General features: G+C 45.6%; 1 protein-coding gene across 6 annotated transcripts in view; it reads left to right on the top strand.

Moving 5' to 3' along the window:
* Positions 1 to 24278, top strand: part of AKAP13 (A-kinase anchoring protein 13) — a 339157-nt gene that overhangs the window by 220184 nt on the left and 94695 nt on the right. For 5 of the 6 annotated variants that reach the window (XM_034783693.1, XM_034783692.1, XM_034783688.1 and 2 more), the window contains 2 exons: positions 13289 to 13370; positions 22378 to 22514. In XM_034783693.1, the coding sequence (XP_034639584.1) occupies positions 13289 to 13370; positions 22378 to 22514 (219 nt within the window). Of the gene's footprint in view, positions 1 to 1679; positions 1992 to 13288; positions 13371 to 22377; positions 22515 to 24278 lie in introns of those variants that run through there. The other variant, XM_034783694.1, reaches the window with a different exon arrangement.

Genomic DNA, 24278 nt, shown 5'->3' with positions numbered 1-24278 from the left:
GATGCAGGGTTGAGTAGTCCCTGCCAGAATTTGAGCTTGCGGTTACAAGTAGCCTTGAACAACTAATGGGACTTAGACCACTGAGTCATTGCCTCTGGGACTGTATCAACAGCCTCAGAAATCCTCAACTATGTGCATTAATAGAGTGAATCCCTGTCCTGGGAGATTGACCAATTTCATTCATGGGCCTCATGAAGAACGTCTTTCCATATCTGTAATGGAAGGTTGATTTGATATTGCCATTACATAAAGTTCTTATTTTTCCCTTTGTGATGCACTCTTAAAAGCTCCCTTAATTCCCATCTTCCTCTCTAGCAACAGCAGTGAGTTCTTCTGCTCTGTAAAAATCTCTGCATTTTGCAACTTAAAGTAAAGAAAGCCTTTTTCCTTATCTCTTCTGTCTCTGTTCCTCTTCCCTTTTAAGCAATGAGTGAGAGAATGTCTAAAGCCAGGGAAGTATGGAAACATTTCGTCCCATGAGAGGTCAGGGTGGGGTGGAAGCTGAAGGGGGCTCTGAGAGGGCTGAATCATTTTGAAAACAGGAAACCATGTGGCAGTGTGAAATGAGGGCCCAGCTGATGTGAATGAGCCATTGAGAGGAAGGGAGACTCGCTGGCTAGACCAGCATTAGAGAGACTTAAAAACTTTGTTTAAACACACTGCTTTTCAGATTAAAACAAATGAGAATTGTATTTTTTTTATCTTGTAAATACTATAACAAGCTGCTGAAGTCTTTTGCTTCTCCTGCTGTGCACTGCAGACAGAGCAAGCACCGAAAATGGCTGGTTTCCTTTTTTTCACACATTAAATCACAAGTTTCCATTCCTGTTTTTGAGAAGCTGTACGCCTGAAACTGTCTCTTTTCATTCACCTGAGGCAAGGATCGGGAGAAGGGCTGTCTTTTCTCCTGATCCTTTTCTTTAAGATGCGCACTTTTACTCTTCTTCATCTCTTTTGATTAACCAAGTGCACCAAGAGGCTGCATCTTGAGGTGAAAGAAATAGGGTGAAAAAGAAAACCCTGTTGTCCCCCTGCTTTTTCTCTCTACAAAAAAGATGAATCATGTTCCCACAACTGCAATTACATTTTCAAGACTCAAAGAACGCTGGTACAGCACTAAAAAGGCAAGCAGTGACGTTCCAGCTGAAATCAGGAGGGAGTGGCTTTATTTTTTTTATTTATTTTTTTTCCCCTTTTACCCTGTGCTGTCATTAGAAATTTAAACTTATTCAAGACCATTCCCTCTTGCCTGGTTAACAGTGGACTTACTTGAAAGGAGGAAAGTGTTTTTTGTTGTTGTTTTGCTTTTCCATCTGTAACAGTGGAAGAAAAATTCTATCAGCAACAGTATTTTCTTTGGATTTGAGGGCCAGACTCTTTTCTTCTTTGAATTAGATACGTTGTGTTTGAGTCTAGCCTAGGTATTTTTTTTCTTTCTCTTGGTATGTTACACGGTTCCAGTTGCATGCATCTGGCTTTTGTTCTCGCTCTCTTTCCAGAATTTAATTTTGGTGCTTGTCTGCCATTAACATTGGCTAGAAAACTTTTTTTATCAAATGTAGCAGGAATACTGGTGCCATCCTTACCACTTAATATTATTTTTAATTTTCATATTTAGAATAATCTCTCTAAACATATCTGTCTTGTTTGCTATAAATTACTACGTCATCTGCATAAGTGACCCTGTGTTCTAAGAAGACTTTTTATCAAACAGTCACAGCTCTGGGATTTTCTTTTTCCTGTTAAGAGAATTGGAGAGGCTGATGTGATTCAAAGAACGCTGAGATGCAGGGGCTTCTCTGAGCACATATGTGAGAGATTTGGACTGTACGCCTTACCGAGTTTATCCTGGAGTTAATGGTGGGCTCTGCTCCTTGCATTTTACCTCTGTTTTCCCTTTTTTGGACAAAATGTATGAACGACACAAGAGGCGGTACAGCCTGTGTGACATTTCCAAGGTGGACAGGACTGTAGATGTTGTGTTGTTAAAGGTACAGTATTGGTTGTTTACACTTCCTATTCATTAGTACTGCTTACTCATCTTGGATTCATTCATCTACTCCCTGCTGTAAATGCACCCCCGACAACCAGATTTCTTGTGCCTCCTTTGAAAGGGGGAGCAGGTGGGAGGCAGCTATCAGGAGGTGACTGTGCAGCTTTTAGATCTTGAGTATTTATTAAAATTATATAACATCAAGTGATTTTGTTCTTGCTATGACCGATACTTTGAGTGGTGATAGAGACATACTGTTAAATATGTGTTTTTCAAGTGCTCTGGCTGGCTGTCTTTTCTCCTCTATCGAAATCATCAGTGGGGTACTGCAAAGATGTTGCAAACGTCCCATGGAGATGTGTTGAGCCTTTCTGTATTAAGTTGCTTTTGAACTAAAGATGTTTTTACCCACTGGTCCTCTGCACTTCACCTGGAAGACTGTGGGTTCAGCCCAAAAAGGCATGGTAGGTTTTTTATCAGTGCTGCATGGCTCTGGCTGTTGGTTTTGTATAAAGCTTTTCTATTTTGGCGGAGAGGGAGAGGGGTTGTTTTTGTTTGTTTAAATGTTTGTCTTAAAATGGGTGGAGAAAAGCCTCAAATGTCTCTTGGCTAATTGTCCAGTGCTCTCTCCTCCAATCTAAAATTAGTAAGTACTCCACCAACCGGTACGGTGACAGTCTGGGAATGTTCTGTCACTGTAATAGCTCTGCTTGGAGCTTGAACAGTTTCCTGGCACAGCGGATGGAAATGGGAAGGCAGCCCAAGTAACTTCATAACACTGCCTGACTTTGATATCTTAACTCATGGAGGAGAGTCACCTTTTTGAAACTGGAGGTGGTGGGGTGCTGGATGGGTAGGTGTCTCCTGCTGCATGGTTGCGTGGCTAACTTTTTTAGTCACACTTTATGGCTCCTAGAGTCTTTTTTTCCTTTTTGTATGTCAGAGGTGAAGATGGAAAAACTACAATTTTTTTTTTTCATCCAGAATTATAAGCAGTGTCGTTATTTTTTCCGGGATATGTCTTCTCAAACGATTCCCTGACCCATCCTACCTGCACTAAGATCAGCCTGGCAGTTGCCAACTCGCATTCACCTATAGAGGATTATTATTTTTGGCTCACACTTAGTATGTTCTTCTCCCACCCCCAAAAAACCTTTGCTCGATTTCTTGCCATATTGGATTTGGTGAATTGTTTTCTAATACTATCTTTAATTATGCTGATTACAAGAAACTGGAAGCCCCTGCAATGCAATCTCTAGACACCCCTCTGAGTCATAGACAAAATAAATGTGCAGACACGTTATACAAACAGTGCTTTAGCTGTGGTGTTGAATGGTCCCCTACAATAGACAGGAAGCATTGTTACCCCCTGACAGATTCAACTGTTTACATAAAAAGCACAGTCTTTTTGGAAGCTGTGTTTGTCTGCCTAGACTGAACTGTTATTTGCTATGATTATAGTGAATTAGTATTTCTGAAGTCATCAGTTCCCTAACTTAATTTTTAAGTAAAATTTAGAATTTATAACAAAATATGGTTCTTGTGAAATCATCCTAATATTTTTCCAATCAGCTTCCAACACTGGATGATACTGATTGATCCTGAAAATAATTCAGTGTGTGTGTGTGGATGCTGTGCTAATTCAGGGAACATAGAGACACAAACAACTGGGAATTACAGTAACATTTACCTTGTTTTTTAGTGCCTCATGTTTTAATCTGTAATCTATAACGCAACCTGAGCTAGTTTTCGATCTGTAGGAGCCCCGTGCAATATCAGGCAAAGTCAATGGCAAATCTTCTGTTGACTTTGAGAGCTGGATCAGACCTTTAGGCAAGGGGGGCTTTCTTTAATTAAACTATTTATAGAAGGAAGGAGGACTCTCCCAAGTAATTATTTTGGTTTGGGTGGGACACTGTTTCCTTAGCCTCAAGTGTCCAAAGGTCAGATATCAAAAGATAAATTAAAGCAAGCAAACAAACAAAAATACCCTTCAGTAATAAGTCTGCCTTTGAAATCATGGTGAAGTAGATAATAAGAGAGCGAGTAGCTTTTATGTTGGTGCATTGATTTGATTCTCAAAGGACTCGTGAATCAAGGCTGTCAGTAATGCATTGGTGTGCCCTTACCCCTATATTTTTTTAGGTAGGTGATCTCGGTGACATCAGAAGTAAAAACAGCTGGTAGGGGGATATCACTGGGATAAACTCTGAACATAGGAGAACTAATGCTGTTTTAGCTGCAGAATATAAATGATGTTGCATTTGCATTGGTTACACCACTTGTAGGTAAAGTTGCAAAATAATTTCAGTTCTAACTGATTATTTTTACATGCTCATAACTTTCCTAAGGATTCAACTTTGGAGCTGAATTTTTTCATGTTTAGACTGCCTGAAGCTGTTTTTTTTGGAAAGTTTGAATCAATACTCATCAGCCATTTTGGGGTTGAAAGGATAAAAATAATTTCCCCCCTCTATTTTAAAAAATAATCATCTGACCTCCTTTTTCTAGGAGCAACTCAAAAATTCCTAGCATTTGAAATTTGGGAGCAAAACCTCTTCCCTACTATATGGTCCTGTTCTGTCACTGCAGCAGCACAGAGGTTATAAAGCTGGTTTAACTGGCTACAAGGGGATTCTGACAGTATATAGGAAATCCTGGATGGCATAGAGCTGACATTGTGATTCTATGCCACCCTCCCATCTCTTCCACCCACCCGCTATGCCACACCTGTATATAGGAGATATAGGAGAAGGGGAGCGGTCAGAGTGTCTCTACAATACTTATATCTCCACCTGCCTGAATGGCTGCTTATGGTTCTAGGTAGCAAGGTGTAATTTAGGGACGCTCTGATCCATCTCTAAGTTACTCCAGGAACCAGCCCTGCCAGCCATAAAATCAGGGAGCTTCAAAGTATTGGTAACTATCCTCTCTGGGTTCTTATGCTGTACCCATCATAATTGTGTATAGGTGTCTTACAAATATATTGATGTAAATACAACCTAGGCATAGCACCCAGATACCACAGTGATTGATACCTTACATGTCTGTCTGTCTAGGTATTTGTATGTAAATAGGCCTCGATTACCAGTATTTGCTTTGCTAAGTTTTAAAACAACCAATTCAGGACTGAGCAGTGACAGTAAAAAATTGCTTTAAAGAGCTCACTGCACATTTCACAGCGTCTTCGTAGCTTCATGCTTATGAAACTGTTAGCTCCAGGTCAGAGAACTTAAATTCCGCCTGCAGAGTTTATAAGATGTATGAGTCAAATAGTTTAGGATTTTTCCCCCTGCTTATTTCTTCTCAATCAGGGATACTGAGGGCCAGACCTGCTATTGAGTCACCCATTGATTTTAGTAGAGATTGAATCAGACCATACGTGCAGAAATTAGCAGCAGCGCAGAGTGAAGGTATGAAAACAAGCACTCGATATTTTGAAACTGAATGGACCTGATTTTCAACCTCTGGTTCAGACCGATTGCTCTGCTCCATGTATTAGACTGCAAGGGGTCGGGGCGGACGACTTTCCGTGCAATAGATGGTCAATGCAGTTGTCCTTATAGGACCATTGCAGCCAGCTTAACTTAGAGCAGTATTTTCTCTATTCTAAATTATGCCGTGGACTGTTTCAGTTCCAGTGCGGCAAGACTTGAAGGAGGTGTGTAAAAGTGTCTTAGAGCTATCTTTCCCACCTTGGTACAGCTCATACTTAACCCCAAGGTTTCTCTGTGTTAACTTGTGTATATAGCATTTTATCTCCCTCTGTGCATTTAGTTTATAGACCTGTTTTTCTTCACTAAATAAAAACATGCATGAATTTGTTGGATTTTTGTGCATTACAATCAAATATATGAGATATGCAATTCCCCTTGTGGAAGGAAGCCTTAGCTTTTGGAATTAGGGTTTTTGAGTGTTTGATTTCAAAGCCATAATGTTGAACTAATGTCAGCTTTTGGGGGTTTGCTGTTTGTGTTTTTTGGGGGAAGGGGATACATTTAATATGCTGTAGGTTTCATTTGTTTTGAACATAGTTTGTTTTTCCAGAGAGAAGCAGAGGGATCACTCAGGTTCATTCAGGATAATGGGGCATTTTCAGATTGCCAATAGGTTTCAGATATCGGGAATTTGGAAAGAGGGGAAAATATAAGGCTAGAAGGTGGCTTCCTTGCAGCTCTCACACATCTACTCTAGAATGCTTTTCAGCACCAATCTAGTCCCAGCTAATGGGGAAGGGACCTCACTGTGTCAAAAGTTAAAACATATTCTTGGGACATTTATCCACTTTCCCATTTGGAAGATTGCCAAAGGGAATGCTGCAGCCTGAGAATCCCCTGGTGTTCTTAAACTACACAGCAACAATTTACCTAGCAATTGGAAAGGTCTTATGGTTATAGGAGCCTCTTCCCCGCTCCCTGTTCAAACTACAGCCGTTGGTAGCCCTGTCCCTTTTGTTCCACTTACTTATTAATATATCCCACAGGCCCTTTTTTGAATATCCATGCCCCTGGAAACTGGGAGAAATGGCAGTGTTGTTCAGTGTACTATAAGGGTCCAGGCCCTAATATGGCAAGAATTTATGCACATGCTTAACTTCACGCACGGTGAGTATTTCTACTGAAGTCAAGGGTATGACTCAGTGCATAAAGTTAAGCACGTGTGCAAATCATTGCAGGATTTGGCCCATAGTCCTTTCTGGATAACTTGTGGAATGGCTTTTACGTTCCTCTACTGCCTTGATTTGAGAGCACCTCCCGATGCAACACCTGTTGCGTGTCTATGGAACCATGCTGAAAATTCCATTATTGAATTCTCCTTCATGCATGTTAGATGGTAGCTTTGTTACTGGCTGTGGAGGGTCTTGAAAACATAAGGTATTATCTAAATTTTTTTTTCCAGGGAAGGAGTATCCATAATTGGGCCTTTCCCTCAGTTTCCGGTCCAGGAATATACAAGTGGTGTCTGTGACTTTCCATCATAATTTTAATTCACTTAAAATTTAATTCCAATGATTTGTGTAAATTCCTCAGATGAAATAATAAGGACCCCAGGATATTTCCATGAATGTGAGGGCAGGGCTAAGGTTTGCATTTGTTTAATTTAAAACTCATTGCACAATTTCTGAATATTAATCAAATGGGAAAAACATTTGAAGTAAAATAGTATCTTATCTAAAATCAGAAAAATTCTCAAGTAACTTTTGTTCAACTATATTTGTTCTCCATTAGACATTTCACATCTTTTCCCTAGTACTGATTAATACTCAGGTATCCTAAGTACTTAATAATATATCAGCTGAATGTAAATGAATAGATTAACAGTATATATTTTTTTCTTTAGAGCCATAGTCTCTTTGCGTAGTAGTATCCTGCTCTGAGTTGTAAGGTAGAACTCAAAGGATGGGAGATTTAAAAAAATAAGAGAGAGAGAGAGAAACCTGGAAACTTTAATTGCAAATTTAAGACTATGTTAAAATAATAAAGAAGGAAACCAAACCACTAGAGATTTTCAAGGAAATTAAAGCTAAAATTATCTGGTTCCCCCTTCTTCCGAAATGCTTCAATTTAATTTATCACACTGCCAACAAAAGTTGAAAATTGCAAACCTTTTAAATAGCAGAAGCTATCTGATGTCAAGATAATGTGTGCAGTTGAGGGGAACACTTTGAGAATAGAATGGAAACAAGACCTTTCTCCATTAAAACATCTTATAGTGTCCCCAACTATTGCATCTTTATTACTCATTAATTGCTCCTTTGGGGAATTTAAGGTATGGTTAAAGCAGGAGCACTCACTGCTGTCTCACTACATGGCCAGTGAGGTGTAACCTGCAGAGCTCTGCTGCAATTCAACCTAGCACCGTTAACATGCATGAGTCTTGCCAACAATCCAGTGTTTGATGGCACTTGTTATGACAGCTGCTGATCTTAATGACGCTTAACATAACTCTCCTCTTGGAAAGGAAACTCTAGGGCTCACGTTCAGGTCTCACACTGATGCACTCCCCGGCGAGACGGGTAGATGTGAATGAGAGATGAAGATGGGACCTAATCATCTACTGCTTAAGTGCGAGCCCTCTGGGAAGGTCTTGTGACTGTTTGAAAAGACACAAGCTGCAGCAGAAGAGGAAAGAGACAGTGTTTAAAAAGTTATCTGAGAAGAAGTAACAGAGCCAGTGAAGTGGAACATTACTGAGTACAGTAAAGGATGTTGGAGAACTCCACTGAGACACATTGACGAGCACAGGAAAAGGGAGGGGGGCGCCATTGTGGATCTTTAAAATGAAACATCTCTGTGTTTAGCTGAAGGAAATAAGAGCTGGTGGTCACTAATTGTTCCCACATGATGCAGAATGTAACTTAACAGCCCCTTTTGTCTAGCAGACTCTCTTGTCTCCTCTTTCTTTTTCTCTGCACAAAGGTTTCTGTATTAAGTTGCTTTGGATTTTAAATTAAATGTCTGCAGTATGTTGGCTCTGAGATTCTGGAAACCACTGCGCACATGTTCCCTGGAAGAAAAATCCAACAGTCCAATGTTTGCACATCCACACTGGTGTCGGCCTAATTGAGTCCTCTTTGGTACCGAGCTGGCCGCTACTCTGCCATATCCACACGCCGATCCTGTATGTACAGCAAAAAACAAACCAACCAAACCCTCAGGGATACCCTTTTTAATTGTAGTGGAGGTGCTTCCTTGATCCGTTCATTGTCTTAAGCAAGTTCAATCCAGTGCATGTAAAAATACCTGGCTTCCTGCTGACCTTTTCCCGAAAGTCTGCATACTGAAGCTCTGTCTATCGAGAATGTTGCAGATTTCCTGCTGCTAAATGGTGCCATATTATCTCTGCTCCCACACTAGCAAATCAAGATCCAAGCCTTTGGCAGCTCAGAATCAACAAGCTATGATCAGTGTGGGTGCCAAGGGAAAGAAGGGCTTTGAATTTTTTGTAGCAATCAGTCTGTCTTCCTGTTGCTAGCATCCCTCTTAAAGAAGCAGAAAGACTGGGGGGAATTCGTTTTAGTGATTGACAATGGTTCTATGTCCATGATAAAATCTCTAGGTTGCAACAGAGGCTAATAGAAGGTAGAGCTGAGACTGATTTTGTGTGACCAGCCTCACTTGTCTGCCCAGTGCTTCAATATTCCATCACCGCAAAGTGTAAACTTTGGGCTGGGTTTTGATGAGGATGAAGAGGGGCTCTGGTAAGAAAGTTTATGTGGACGGCCCCTTGTTTTGAGTATGTCTGGATCACCCAGTTTCTGTGATCATCGAGCAATCTTCTCTCAAATGCTGCTTCTTTGGCTTTCTGTAGTGTAGAGAGCATTCATTTACGCAAGTAGTTTTATTTGTTTTTATATTGGTGCATAATAAATATTCTTCCTGTGTTAGTGCAGTTAAATGAATACTTGGTGTATTATAAAAACAGAATCTATTAAATTATCTCTAAAAGCAGGTGCAACACCAACAGACCCTTGTCGTCGGCAGGCAGGATCGAACTGAAGACCTCTGGAGCTTAGCGCATGAACCTGTACCGCAGGAGTGGGCAAACTATGGACCGCGGGCCGGATCCATCCCCTCAGGGCTTTGGATCCAGCCCGCGGTGCCACCGGCACCACGTCCCTGTGGCCCCTGGGCAGGGGGGCAGAGGGCTCCATGCGTTGCCCTTGCCTTCAGGCACCGCCCCTCGCAGCTCCGGTTGGCCGGGAATGGGGAACCATGGCCAATGGGAGCTTCAGGAGAGGTACCTGGAGGCGTGGCAAGGGCAGTGCACACAGAGCCCTCGGTCCCTCCTCCCCCAGGGGCCGCAGCGCTTCCGGGAGCAGCATGGGGCAGGGGACAGGGTAGGCCTGCAGGGAGCCTGCCCTGGCCCTGGTGCGTGCCACTGCCACCCTGGAGTCGCTTGAGGTAAGCGGCGCCGGGCTGGAGACCGAACCCCTCCTACACCCTGCCCCCCAACTCCCTGCCCTAAGCCCCCTGCCTGCCCCTCGCATCCCTCCTGCATCCCAATCCCCTGCCCTGAGCCCCCTCCTGCACCCTGAGCCCCCCTGTACTCTGCACCCCAATCCCTTGCTGTGAGCCCCCTGCCACACCCAGCACCCCAACCCCCTTCCTTGAGCGCCCTCATGCACCCCACACCATTCCTCTGCCCCAATCCCTTGCCCTGAGCCCCTTCCTGCACACCGCACCCTCTCACACATCCTGCACTCCCTCACACACACCAACCTCCTGCCCCCCGTCCCTGCATACAATTTCCCCACCCAGGTGTGGCCCTCGCCCCAAAAAGTTTGCCCACCCCTGCTCTACCACATGAAAGCCAATTGGCTCTTAGCTAAGGCTGTAGAGCAGACTCATTTAACTCTCTCTAAGTGGTCTCAGTGCCACTAGATGGGACACAACACCGCACCCAGCAGGTGTGTGGGTTACATACCTCCCCTAGCTGAGGAAATGTGTCCTGAGCTTCAGAGTCTTCCCAGCTGAAACCCCGGAGGAGCCCCCACTTGTAATGCCAACAGACTCCAGTCGTCGGCGGGCAGGATCGAACTGGGGACCTCTGGAGCTTAGTGCATGAGTCTCTACCTCATGAAAGTCAACTACCTCTTAGCTAAGGCTGTAGACCAGACTCATTTCACACACCCCATCCCACTCCACTCCACTCCACTCGATGGGACACAACACCACACCCAGAAGGTGTGTATGTTACACAGGCTTGTTAAGGTCTCCCTTCAGTAGCACCCTTTCATTACTTACTTTTATTAATTAGTTTCAGAATGCAACAGTTTAAATCCTTGGAAAAGCCACAGGCTAGCGAGGTGGAGCTTGCTGGCTAATGGGGAAAAATCACAAATAATTATCTGTTGAAAAAATTGCCAAAATCTGTAATTAATTTGAAGTGATTTTATTCAACTAACTCTGATAGAAAAAGAGAAAATGATAGATGATGATGTTAATCCAACTCAGTGCAAGTTATGCTGTCATGACAAGTCTCTTGATCAGCTGCAAACACCCTATCTGTTTTCCAAGCACTGTTTGTCGGACAGGACATCGTTGGGTATTATTTTCCTCTCCCTGACGTTGATGTAAATTGGGTGTAATTCCCTTGGTTTTGTGAAGATGCACTGGTGTGAAATTGTTGAGAGGAGAATCAGGCCCAATATTTGCAAGGGAAGGTTAAGTGCAAGCTCGTATTGAAGGGAGAGAAGGTTGGCCCCACACCACAAATAAATGACCACAGTGGATTTTCTTCAGAGACATAAGCTTGGGCAAACCTGAATTTATGTTGCCATGTGTTCGCAGATAATTCCTCTAGATTTGTCAGTGAAAGCCTACGTATGCGTTCCAAAGAGATTCTGGTTTGACTTGGAAGAGTGGAAGAATATTGCCATGGTATTTAGCGATCTCTATTGTGATGCTCTCAATTGTGAAATATATGCATGTAAATCCAGAATGGATAGATGCAACTTCTCTGTATTGGACACATCCTATCAACCTTGCTGCCACATTTCTTCCTGCAGAGTTGAATCAGAAACTCAGAAAACCCCAATTTCTAACCAGTGCATATTTACAAGGTCTATATAATGTTTTCAGGCTTTACTAAACTATTTAATTATATACTGCGCATTAGTGTTTCCCAGGTATTCGATGCATATGAATGGGACAGTGCTAATCCCTTCCCCTCACCCACATCGCCTCACGGCTAGTGTGTGTGTATGTTTACTATTAAATGTCTTGTGTTTTTCATCGTAACCGTCACTTAGACTGGTTACATGCATGTGAAATCTGAAATATTTAAAGGGCTTCTGGTTCCCATTCTATCTTAGATTCTTCTGTGTCCCTCATTACCACAGTATCTATCTTTATTGTATCTCCTCATAATGCACTCCTGACGTACTATGGTGATATGCTCATTCTGTAGATGGGGAACTGAGGCACAGAGTGACAAGTGACTTGCCCAAGGTCTCACAGGAAGTGGAGCTGGGAATTGAGCTTGGGTCTCCCGAGTCCAAGGCTAGCACTGTAAACATTGTGTCATCCTTCCTGTCCACTCAAGCAGGATCTCACACTGATCTTGGAAAATAATGATGATGTATGTTTGGTCATTTCTTTAGCCATTTAAAACAAACACATATCCTATCGCTTTGTGAGACAGTTTTGAGATTCTTTTGGCCCAGGAGGCAATTAGAAAGCCGTATAACATTAGGGCTGTTTGTTGTATGTATCTGTATTATAGTAAGATTTAGCCAGGACATCAGAGCAGGATGCCTAATGCTTTTCCAGGGTGCCTAATGCTGATTTTTTTTACTTCTGTGACTTTACCAGCTGGCTCTCCTGTGGCACTGGCCAGTTAAGAGGTGGCAGATGTCATAATCTAGTTCCAAACCCACCTTTCTGATGTTCTCTACATGTAGTGGAGGGAGCGCTGAAGAGTGATAAAATATTGCGTCTTCTCTTTCTTCTCTCTGCTAAGGTCCACGGATCCATTACAATGGATATTTCAGTCTGCTTGCAGCTGGGGGACAGAACCAGATCTCTGGTGTCAGTTACTGGCAGCACCGTAATGCCCTGCCCCCAGAAGTTCCCTGCGGTTGTCTCTGCCTCCCTGGCGGCTGCCCCAGCCCTCCCTGCTGCAGAACTTTACAAAGAGAAAGGCCAACCTTTTATTTCAAATGACCAACAATTTGTGTGTTGTGTCTGATTCCCAGCCAAATCCCAGGTTGTTCCCCTCGGCTCCACTTCCCCGATTGAAGTATTTGCAGCAGCTGAGGCCCTGTCAGCTTCTGAGAGAGTTCCTCAGAGCCAGACCAAGAAAATCCAAAGGAAACAGGTGGACATTGGCACCCAGAGATGTGGTGGTGTCTCACTAAAGGGAATGTCCCATCCCCTACAGCAGGATAAATCATTGTGCTTTTTCCTCACAGTCTAGTTAACACAATCTGTAATTCAGGGAAGTAGAACTAAATTAATCAGGTGGTGGGGGCTGTCTCAAATGGTGGGCACTACTGGGGTGTGGGGAATTCCCTTTCTGCCAGAGACTGACAGGTCTTGTTCTGCCCGTAAGCCTCAAGTAGGCCAAAGTACCCATGGCAGTGGAGCTGTGGACCTTAATACGTTGCTTTCTCAGTGCTGGAAAGTGAAAATGGTCCTATAATCTTCAAGTCAGCACAGTGCCACTGGTGGGAATGTCCAGACAGGTCTCCGTGCACCAAGAGCACTATGCACTTAAAGCAGGAGCACTGCACTCCCTAAAATGGCCTCACTGTTGACATTTACTTACTTGGCCTACTTTCTGCCCTTTCAGATAAATCGCGAAAGCTGGTGTTCAATAGAGCCATGTTCAGATCCTTCACTGCTGGAGCCGACGCAAACTCATGAATCTAGAGGTAAGTAGAATGCTGTGCTCCCAATCCCTTCATTCAAGAAGGTGACGAACCAGTCTTTCCTTACAATTAACCTTCTACCATGGAATTATCCTTCTTTCCTTCCCTTTCTCTCTCTCCTCTTTCCCTTCCCCATAAAATAAAAACATGCACAAATGGGAGAAAATGGCACATGTAATTATTAGTCCATTGTTCCAGTGCTTATATGACTGGTACTGAGACATCCAGCTACATAGCCCATCTTCTCATGATACAATTCTGTGTTAAAGTATTTTATTTGCTCATTTGATTCATAAATAAAATTTAGAAGTGCATGGGTGTATAGATTATAGCCAAGACTTTGAAAATGGGTGCCCCAAATTAAATTCCTAAATCCATATTGAGACACCTAAATCAGTAGCCGGATCTTTCAAAAGTACGGAGCACCCAGCAGCCTCCGTTGGTTCCCAGGATTCAGGGAAAAGAAAGGTGGTTCAGACCCATCTTTCCCACCCCCACCCCAGAGCTGTGCTGAGCTTATGGTCATTTATGCTGTTTAATATTTGCCCTTCCTTCCACATGGATGGAAAAACTAGCCTGGCCTGTTTCAGGGTGCCTTGATATCCCAGATAAGAGGGAATATTTCCTGTCTTCTAATAGTTGTGTTTAAAACAGCATAAGTTGGAGTAGTTTATCTGCTTCCTTAATGGTGGCTTTGAACTGGGCTTTTCTTACAGCGGCCATTTCTTGCTTTGTTTTCATTAAAGAAATTACACTTGAGGGGTTGAGATGTGGAGAAGGAGGGGTATTAACTTGTTTTCAGTGATGAGTTGGAAGATAAGGGTTAACTCTCCTGAGTGTACATTATTGGCTAACAGCAACACTCTGGTTAGTGTCAGGGCTGCCCAAATGGGGGGGCAAGTGGGGCAATTTGCCCAGGCCCAGGGCCCTGCAGGGGCCCCCACGAGAATATAGTATTTTATAGTATTGCACTTTTTTTTTATATATATATATAGAAAGGTCCCCCAAAATTGCTTTGCCCCGGGCCCCCTGAATCCTCAGGGCAGCCCTGGTTAGTGCATTAACATTCTGCCTCTGCTTCCTGCTGAATAATGCACCTAGACGTGCACTGTCGTGTCCTGATCAGATCCTGGAGTGAAGTAGCGAGCTGTCTGTTTGATTCTGGGCATGCTGACCAAGCAACATGTTGAGTGAAGTATCCATTGCAAATGAGTATTATACGTAGGTTGGAAGATTTGTCACGGCATTTCTTTTTATCAAAAATCACAGAGCAATCATGATAAATCTAGTAAAAGTCATGGATTTAGTGACTGCTCCATGATTTTTATTTATTTATTTATTTATTTTTTAAACAAAGCCCTGACAAATGAACCACTCCAGCACTGCAACCCTGTTTCGGACCAGGTGAGGAAGGGAGGTGGAGAGGGAGCTAGAGAGCAAGCCAACCCCAAACTCACTGCGGGCAGTGGTGGCTCCTGTGTCCCAGGGCTGGGCTTTGGGGTTGAGAGCGAGTCCATCCTACGCTTACTCTGGGCAGCGGTGGTTCCTGTGGGATTGGGCCCAGCTCCTCGCTGTGGGTGTTGCAATTTGGCTCATGGAGACACAGAGCCGCTGAGGTTTGGCCCAGCCACCCTTCTGTCATGACCCACTTAGAGCCTTCCTGCATGGAAGTCACAACCAGACAGAGAAGTCAAAGTATCTGTGACTTGTTCAGCAAAGTGACAAATCTGCAGCCCTAACTGCAGTTTTGTGAGGTGGCAATGTAACTGTCCTGATGAATTAACACAACAGTCCAGTGTCTGCCCAAGCTCCATGCAGTCCTTCATATGGGACTTCATCATCTGCTTCAAAAATCTGAGCTGTTTCTTAAGTGAAATTAGTTAACCTAGTTTTTTCATTGAGGATACAGCCTTGAGTCTTACTCTCTATGCAAGACACACACAAAAAAAGACTTGTACAGTGGCCCCAAATGTGAAGTTCAGATCTGACTTTGGCCAAAGTGCTGTTAAGAGGGGGTGATGTGAGTAGTTAAGTGAAATGGGGTCTACCTAGGTTCTGCTTCTGGCCCCTTGTAATCAGGCACGGATTCACCCCTGCGGCGCCTCCTGCTGGTCGTCTCGGGAATTAGCTCACCAGTCGTCAGAGCACCTTCTGCAGGCCAGGTATCTAGCCCAGGGGTCGGCAACGTTCGTCATGTGGCTCGCCAGGGTAAGCACTCTGGCGGGCCAGGCCAGTTTTATTTACCTGCTGACGTGGCAGGTTCGGCCGATCGCAACCCCCACTGGCCGCGGTTCGCCGTCCCGAGCCACCGGGGACGGCGAACCGCGGCCAGTGGGGGCCGCAATCAGCCGAACCTGCCGCCTCAGCAGGTAAATAAAACTGGCCTGGCCCGCCAGGGTGCCGAACGTTGCCGACTACTGGTCTAGCCTGTATTGGCCCCCATGTCCCTCCCAGACCCCGGTGCCCTTGGCTTGGGTGCTGCTCCCCTGGCAGTACCGCACTCTCTCTCTAGGTCTCCCCACCCAGGGGAACCCCACCCTCTATCCCCATGTCGCCTCAGTCATGGCTACTGCCAGTCACAATCTAGCCCAGGGGTCTCAAACACGCGGCCCATGGGGTTCTTTTGTGCGGCCTGCCAAGCTCCCCGCGGCCCCCACCGTCTACCCCGTGCTGCCGCGAGCCCCGCGCCGCTCCCTGAAGCGGCTGAACTACTGTATGTCCCTGCAGCCCCGGGCAGGGGGGTGGGAGGCGAGTAGAGGGCTCCGTGCTCTTGCAGCTCCCATTGGCCGCGAACTGGGAACCGCGGCCAATGGGAGCTTTGCGGGAGGTACCTGGAGGAGCAGCAAGAGCAGCACATGGTGCCGTTTCCCCTCCCCGGGACTCCAGCCGCTTCCTGGAGCGGAGCAGAGTGGGACAGGGCAAGCAGGCAGGGAGCCTGCCCTGGCCGCGGTGCGTGGCGCTGCCACCCCGGAGTCGCTCTAGATAAGCGGCGCCGGGCCGGAGCCCATACTCCACACCCCTTCTGCACCCCAACCCCCTGCTCTGAGCCCCCATCACATCCCGCACCCCTCCTGCACTCCAACTCCCTGCCCTGAGCCCCTGCCACACCCTGCACCCTACACTCCTCCTCTACCCCAACCCCCTGCCTGGAGCCCCTTGCCACACAGTGCACCCCAACCCTCTGCCACACCCCTCCCACACCCCAACTCTCTGCCCTGAGCCCCCTGCTGCACCCTGCACACCTCCTGCACCCCACACCCCAATTCCCTGCCATACCCTGCACATCTCCTGCACCTCAACTCCCTGCCCTGAGCCCCCGCCACACCCCTCCTGCACCCGCTGGGGGCAGGGAGGGGGCAGAGTTGGGGTGAGGACTTCAGGGAGGGGGTTGGAATGGGGGCAGGGAAGGGGCAAGAAGAGGCAGGGCAGGGGCAGGGCCTCATGGAAGGGGTGGAGTGGGGGCGGGGCCAGAGGCAGCAAGTGGCGGGTGTCAGTGATGCGGCCCTCGGGCCAATGCACTAGTCCTCATGCGGCCCTCGAGGTCATCTGAGTTTGAGACCCCTGATCTAGCCCCCGCGCCCTGGGTGCGGACTGCAGTCTATCAGCCAATCATCATAGGCAACAAGGGGTTTGGACTGGCTGCCTTTACCCACCCTCAGGCTGCCCCTCTGCAACCCCAATATCTATGTGGGGCTAGGACCAGGCCCTGCAGCCTAGGGCTTCCCAGCCCGCAAGGCCTTTCCCCAGCCCTGCCTCACTCTAGGTCCCCGGTGAGTTCCCCAGCAGCCAGGCCTGTCTCTCTCTCCTGTCAGAGCGAGACTCCTGAGCTTCTGGTTGCCCTGACATTCTTATAAGGCCGAGTTGTTCTGTCTGGGGCGTGGCCCCAGCTGCAGCCATTTCACCAATCAGCCGGGGTTTTGCTCCTTGCCCCAGCCCCAGCCCTCAGCAGGGCTTTTCCAACCCCTTCAGGGCTGGAGCGGGTGTTCACCCCGTTACACCCCTATTAGATAAAATAAAACTCTTTTAAAACCTGGACTTTCCCTGGGGAAACACTTGACAGTAATCCACCATATCAGTGAGATAATAAGTATCACATATTTTAAACAGTCAATAATTCCACTTCTGAGTCCCCCCCAGATTGATGGGCAGTAGCAAGCACCAATCCTTTCACTGCCTTCCTGTCTCTTATTACGTCAGTTTAAGCTCCTTGCATGCATTTTCAAAGTCCATCCGAATTTCACCCCCACTTACATGTCTCTTAGCTGCTTCTTTTGTCTCCTTTTAACCACCCTCAGCTGTCTTTTCTTTCATATGTCACACTATGCTTAGAACGGCCTAGCACTCCCAAGATGCACTCAGCCTCCTCTTTCAATTGCTCTTCTTTCATGAGACCTTTCAACATGGCTTGCCATCTTCTGCAGATGTGGTTTCCCTGTGGGTTGTATTTCCCTCTGTGAAATTGATTTTCAGTTCCTCAAGGCAGAGCCTGTGTGCTCTATGTGTTTGCAAAATGCCTTTACACATATCACTCCATTACTCTATAAATAATGAAAATAGGACACACCAAATCTACTGTTGATCTGACTGTGGGAGTGTTGGTGTTACCGCTTCTGAAGCCAGTGTCTGTACTCCAGCTCCTCCGCTTCTGTCCCTTTCTGAAGTGGTGTGGTTACTGCACAAAGACTTCAAGGATCACAATAGCAACACAGCTCCTGACTGAGTTGCAATGCTGCGGAATGGGAGGAGGGACAGGGAAGAATGCAGGTGTCTCTCTCCCCTTTAGGCAAAGGTCTAACAGAAGGTGACAGAGATGAAATCAGTAGAGTTCTGCAGACATTAACTCAACAACCAGTAGAATTCAGTATTACTCCAGAGGGCATTCTGCACCAAAATTTAAAAATTGTGCGCATAATATTTTAAAATTCTGCAAGTTTTATTTGTCAAATAAATGTGGAAGCTCCAGCATGGCGTTGGGGAGCACAACACAGAGATGGGAGATCACTGTGCAGCTCCCCTTTCTCCCCCCCTCCCACCTCCCCCAGGACACGGACTCAGCGGTGAGGCTGCACTCAACCCTGACACAGCGCAAAGAACGGGCCTGCCCCAGAAACACCCCCGGCCCTGCCCCTCCATATCAGGTGTGGGCAGACAGGCTCAGCAAGGCAGGATCCAAGTGTGGAGGGGCTTAGTGGGGGGGACAGGTGTGGGTTGAGAGGGTTCTGTGGGAGACAATCTGGGTGTGGGCAGCTCACTGTGGAATCCAGGTGTGGGGGGGATCTGGATGTACAGGGACTTGTTGGGGGGTTCTAGGTGTAACAGTAATGGGACACTGCAGGGGGGTCCAGGTGAAGGTGGCTGGGGCTCAGGTATGGGGAGGGGGCTGGGTGTAGGGGGGATAGAGCTCAGTGGGGGGGCCAGGTGTGGGGAGATTTTGGGGGATCCAGATGCTGGGGGGAGTGGGACTCAGTGGGGTGGGGCTCCAGGTGCAGCTAGTTGGGGCTCGGTAGGGTGCAGATTCAGGTGTGGGTGGCTCGTTGGGGTTGTCCAGGTGCGGGGGAGTGAAGCTCATTGGGGGGGTTCTGGGTATGAGGGGGTCTGGATGCACATGGGTTGGGCAGATGCAGGAACAGCTCCCTGTATAGTGATCCTTCCTCCTGCAGCTGAGGAGCGATTGGCGCAGGAAGCGTGGGGCAAGGGCGGAGTTTGCAAAGTTTCCTACAGCTGGGGGAGAAATCTGGGGGTGGGTCTGATGTGGCCCCGGATTCTGTGCAAGGGAAGAGAAAGTCCTGTCCTCCCCAGCCCTGATGGGACTAGCAGCTGAGCTCAGTGCAGGGTAGGAGCCACCAGCCATGTCTTCCCCAGTCAGCCCCCAGCGCCATAGTGATTTACCTCTCTGCCGGCTGCCCTGGGCACCCGAAACATGCTGCTGGGGTGGGTTGCATGACAGCTTTTGTGGCTTCCCTTTGCTTCCCCATCCGAAAGTCATTTTTCTGCGGGGAAGCAAAGAAATTTGCGGGGCACATAAATTCTGCACATTTGCAGTAGCGTAGAATTCCCCCAAGAGTACAATATGGAATTGAATCCTATCAAATTTGATAGTAGAGCTGGAGCTCACTTAAATTTTATAGGATCATTAAAAACAACCACTTATAGAAAGGATCTCATTTAATATTAATTCTTATAAAAAACATATAGGTTGCTTGAATACATTGAGAGCTATGGTTTTCCCATGGATCTCAGTGCAAGCATTCAGTTAGAAAGCTATGCCTTCTCCCTCCTTTACCTCTCCCCCACTTTGAGGGGATGATGCTGTGATAATTCCTTGCAGTGAACTGCTTGGAGTTTTCCTTCCCAGGGGTTTTTAGTTTGATTTGTATTTGTCTCCATATGATGCACATAAAAATGCACCCAGTGTCATTTTATTTTCATATGCATCGCCATGGAGAGACACACACACACATGTATGAGCAGAGTTAAACTATAAATCATGTGTGCACAGTAAATACATGACGTATATGTGATGAGAGTCATCTGTCTAGTTCTGTTAAGCCCTGGTGACGACACTGTGACAATGCCTTATCAGGTTATGGTGTAAGAATGTGGAGTCCCAAATTGTGCAACATGTGTACTGTTTAAAAAAATCAGTAAATAAAGTGCCTCTGAAAAGGGGAGAGAATTATTCCAAACAGCCTTTGGATTTGGAAAGTTCTCAGCGCAGCTGGGACGAGGTATGTGTCAGGTTTCTCCTCCCCCCATTGTTTCTTGAAAGAAAGAAACTCCTTCCTCTTCCACCCTCTCATGCCCCTCTGTTGGCCCTGCAATCCTGTTTAATGCCTGTTCTGATTTATTTTCTGGGCGAGGTATCCGTCCATTGGCGAATCTGGAGCTTCCCTGTGAATTTTCCATCAGAACGTCGCTGAGCCTGTTTATTTTTCTGTCTGGAATGTGGACATGCTCTGTTAAACTGCCAGCTGGATTGTCCGGGATGTTGGCTCACAGTCTGTTACAGCTTCTCTTTTTTCCTTTTCTCTCTTTCTGTCCCCCCCCCCCCCCAAAGCTGTGGAAAAGAGGTTCAGATTTTCCGGGTTACTGAAAGGGGAGAAGGAATGGGGAACAGCCACACCTAGTACAAGAAGTACTTTTCCTATTCTCTGTGGTTTGGAAACTCATCTCTGGAATATTGGTGTTTCCAGTCTTATTTTCTTTCTTGAGCGTAATTATAGTACCACAGGGAACATCTTTATCTCCACTAGTGGAAAGCAGTTTTCTAGGGAAGCATTCGTTGTATCTGAGTACTTTCAAAAGAGCATTTTTTTCATTCTCTTTGAACTTTCCACTATTCTTCTTTTGTACAACTATCAAGCTGTCTCCATTTCCCACTAGCCAAGGGACACAGATGGAAATAGGTGGAACCATGCTGTTCCTAGATGTAATGGCTCAGTGCTGGTGCCAGGGGCGGATGGTTGACTGTTTAGCGCTCTCTCCCCACCACCACCAAAGGCCAAGCATGTCACTACCACAACATAGTCATCTCTCAGTGACTCAGTAGACTATACAGTGTAGCCAGCCTTCATTTTGGCGTCTCTTCTCCTGTCACATACTCACTGAGTGAACTTCTCAGCTGAGAAGTACTGAGTTTACATGTACTATTTAGCTAGAGTTGAATTTTTAATTAGGACCATCTGAACATGGGCTCGTGGGAGACCTTTGCGGTGCAACCTGACACTCCTTATCCCTTGGGCTGAGTTTTGTGCAGAGGCTGGCTACAGCTGGCGTAATATTATTTGTATTACCGTAGTACCTAGGACACCTACTTATGGTACAGGACCCTGTTGTGCTAGGGGCTGTACAAACACAGGAGCAATAGATGGTCCGTGCCCCAAGAGGCTTACAGTTGAAGTAGAGCTGCCATGGGGGAGAGGGGGCCTGTTTCAGATAGAGACAAAGGTGGCTTATGGCTTCTCTCCTCACCCCAAACCCACCTCAGCTACGCAGAGTGTACGTACGACACAGCTGAGGGTTGAGCACAATAGATGTAATTTAAAAGTGAATAAACGTTTCATTCAAGCAGATACCATCAAAATGTGTTTGTCTGCCTAGGTTAGGTCAGGATGAAGATATTTACTTAAAAATATTTTGATGGAAAATTGGTTTTTTGCTAAAATGAAAATGTTCATAGAAAGTGCTTGCTTTTCTCAACTCTTTTCAGTTTTTTTCATTAAAAAAATAGAAACTAAATGGTTCAGTTTTTGGCTAAACATTTTTTGATTGCCAAAGGCTGAAGAGATTTTGATTTTCAGGTTTGGGGTTTTTCTATGAAATGTTGACATTTTGCACTGAAATATCAACAAAAACTAAAGTTTGTTAGTTTTTAAAAAAAAAATGATGTAGAGGAGATAATCCCTTTCAGACCAGCTGTACTCTGTGTTCATTCTGTGCTCAGCACCAGGATAATGAAAGGTAGAGGCAATTTATGAAAACATGCATTAGGTTGAAATGGAGTTATTTTTAATTTATAAAATGTCTCTAACGATCAAAGTTCCAGGTGCAAGTACAAAATTTAAAAAACGTATGAATTCTGAATAACTTAATCTGTTAAGAGAGCATACCTTTCTCCAAAACAAAGTGAACTCTTTCACCCCTGGTAGGAGATGTGGGAAATTCTCCTGCTAAGCACTAAAGAAATCCTAACCTTGGCTTTAAAGAATTAAATGGAATTGACTTTCTCTGATATTGAGAAAAAGGAACACATGTTTCACTTACATATGCTTTACGCCAGTGTTTCTCAAACTGGGGCCGCCACTTGTGTAGGGAAAGCCTACACTTGTGGCCTGTTTAAATAGGTCAGTAGCAATTAGTTGACGTGACCAGTGCTGCTGTCGACAACCAATTGCAGATGTGATGCCCTCTCTGTACCTCGTGCAGCAAAAATGAGAGATGGATGCATGTGACTGCAAAAGAAAAGGCCAGGTTGTAACTCATTCTGGTGTTTTGTTGTTTGTTTCCCCAGAATGTGAAAATTTCCTGGAAGATGGGCTGAGTGGAGACTGTGCCTCATCACAGGGTGTCCTGAAAAGAGAAACTGGAAGCGAGTCTGAACTCTTCCCCTTGCCTGGCGATGGGATGGATGACATCGTCTTTGGAAAGGTAGGGCTGTCTCAGAAGGCCAGCTTACTGATCCTAACGACCCTCCCCAGGCAAAACTCCCATTGATTTTGTGGGAGTTCTGCCTATATAACGACTGGTGATTAGGTAACTGGAAATAGATGAAGAGATAGGAAGGATCAGGCCCCTTGTGTACAGCTACAATGATGATCAAGAGGGACATGTTTGCTGTGGTTTTGCACAAAGTTTTTGATTTCCAGCAGGGTTCATTAAAGGGGATAATTTGATTTGAACTTTCTGCAGATAGCTCAAACGCAATCGGAAGAGTTGAAAAGTTACACTTTCTTTTAAGGTCTCTAATAAAGGTTGCACAGAGGCTATGAAATCCAGTGTTACAAACGTTACATTTTCTCCTACAAACAGAGACCTCCTGCAAAGCACTGAGCTTTCCATTGGCCTCCTCTGCACTGTATACTACGGTTTGTTGGAGAACCAGTGTGATTCCATCACTTCAGTGAGAGTATGTTAAAAGGAAGAAAACACTCACTCTGGATACTTAGGGCCAATTGAACAATGCAGAGTGACATGGTTACATTGCCAGGCAATAGCAATATAAGTGATAGTAATAGCTCTAGTTGTTGGGTGTTTTTGAGTGACAGTGCTTCCAGTTTGCTAAGGGGCCTAAAAGTCCTGAGAGTCATCATTGGCCTGAGGAGGAGGAGGAGGGTGAAAACCAAGATACAAGATCAGACTCTTAAATGAGAGTTGCTTTGTTTCAGAAGTTGCCTTGGGTCTACTGCTTCCTGGACCAGGACAGCCTGGTCTAACTTGAGAAGCAGAAAGCACCCACCCTCAAATACTTCCAGCTGACCAATTTATAATGTTAAGATGCTTGCCTTCACCCACTCTATCTGGTGAAAGGATAAGCATAGGAGGTGGCTGAAAGGGCACCTCAGGAAAAAATGCTCCAGAATGAGAAGGCTCACTAGACTCCTGTGAACAACCGTCACAGAAACCTTGGCACAAGCTCTGTGTGTATATGGTGAAGCTTAGAATTCTGCACAGATTATTATTTATCATCTGTAGCCATCCCATGCTTACCTCCTGCTCAGACATGCGTTTCCTATCTTGAGCAACTGGAAGTCGGGGCGATTTTCATGCAAACTTCCAGAGAAATGCATTTAACAAATTGAATTTCTCTTTGGTTAAATCAAGTCAGATGATGGCGAACGTTTTCCAGCACGATGGGAAAGACCACAGCCTGGATTAAGTGATCTCATGTGCTGTAAATGCACTGGAAAGTCACCCTTAGTGAAAGTGGCAGGGCGTGGAGCTCACCAGCCTCACCCTTTCCCATCTCACTCACGAAATGTGGGAGGGGAACTTGCCTCTATACAGGGCTTTCCTTCCGGCAGAGTAGAGCATTGTCTCCAGTTATCTCATTCAGGGAGTTGCATGAGTTACAGAGTTCAGCATTGCTCATTATTTGAGTCTGATCTTAATAATGGTGTTTGTGGAAGTGGCAGTGGGGAGTTAAAGTAAATAATGGCAAAACGTTTTACATTTCCCCCCCCCCCATGTTATAAGGTGTGTTTCCCAAAATATAACCACAAAAATGGAGGTTCAAAATGACATAGTAATCCAAAATGGCAGGAGTGTCACAGGGGAAAGAAACGTCAAGGTGTGGGGCCGAGGGAAGTGTGCAAGTAGGGTATATGATTCTTTAATGGCTCCGTTACAGTGACAGGGCAAGTACTGAGGAAATTTTCATTTGCAGAATGGAAAGCTCTTATCAAATCAGTGTTC

This window comes from Trachemys scripta, chromosome 10 (genome assembly GCF_013100865.1).
Source record: "Trachemys scripta elegans isolate TJP31775 chromosome 10, CAS_Tse_1.0, whole genome shotgun sequence".
Taxonomy (NCBI): domain Eukaryota; kingdom Metazoa; phylum Chordata; order Testudines; family Emydidae; genus Trachemys; species Trachemys scripta.
The sequence above is the reverse complement of the archived record's forward strand: the minus strand, read 5'-3'. Positions and strand labels throughout refer to the sequence as shown.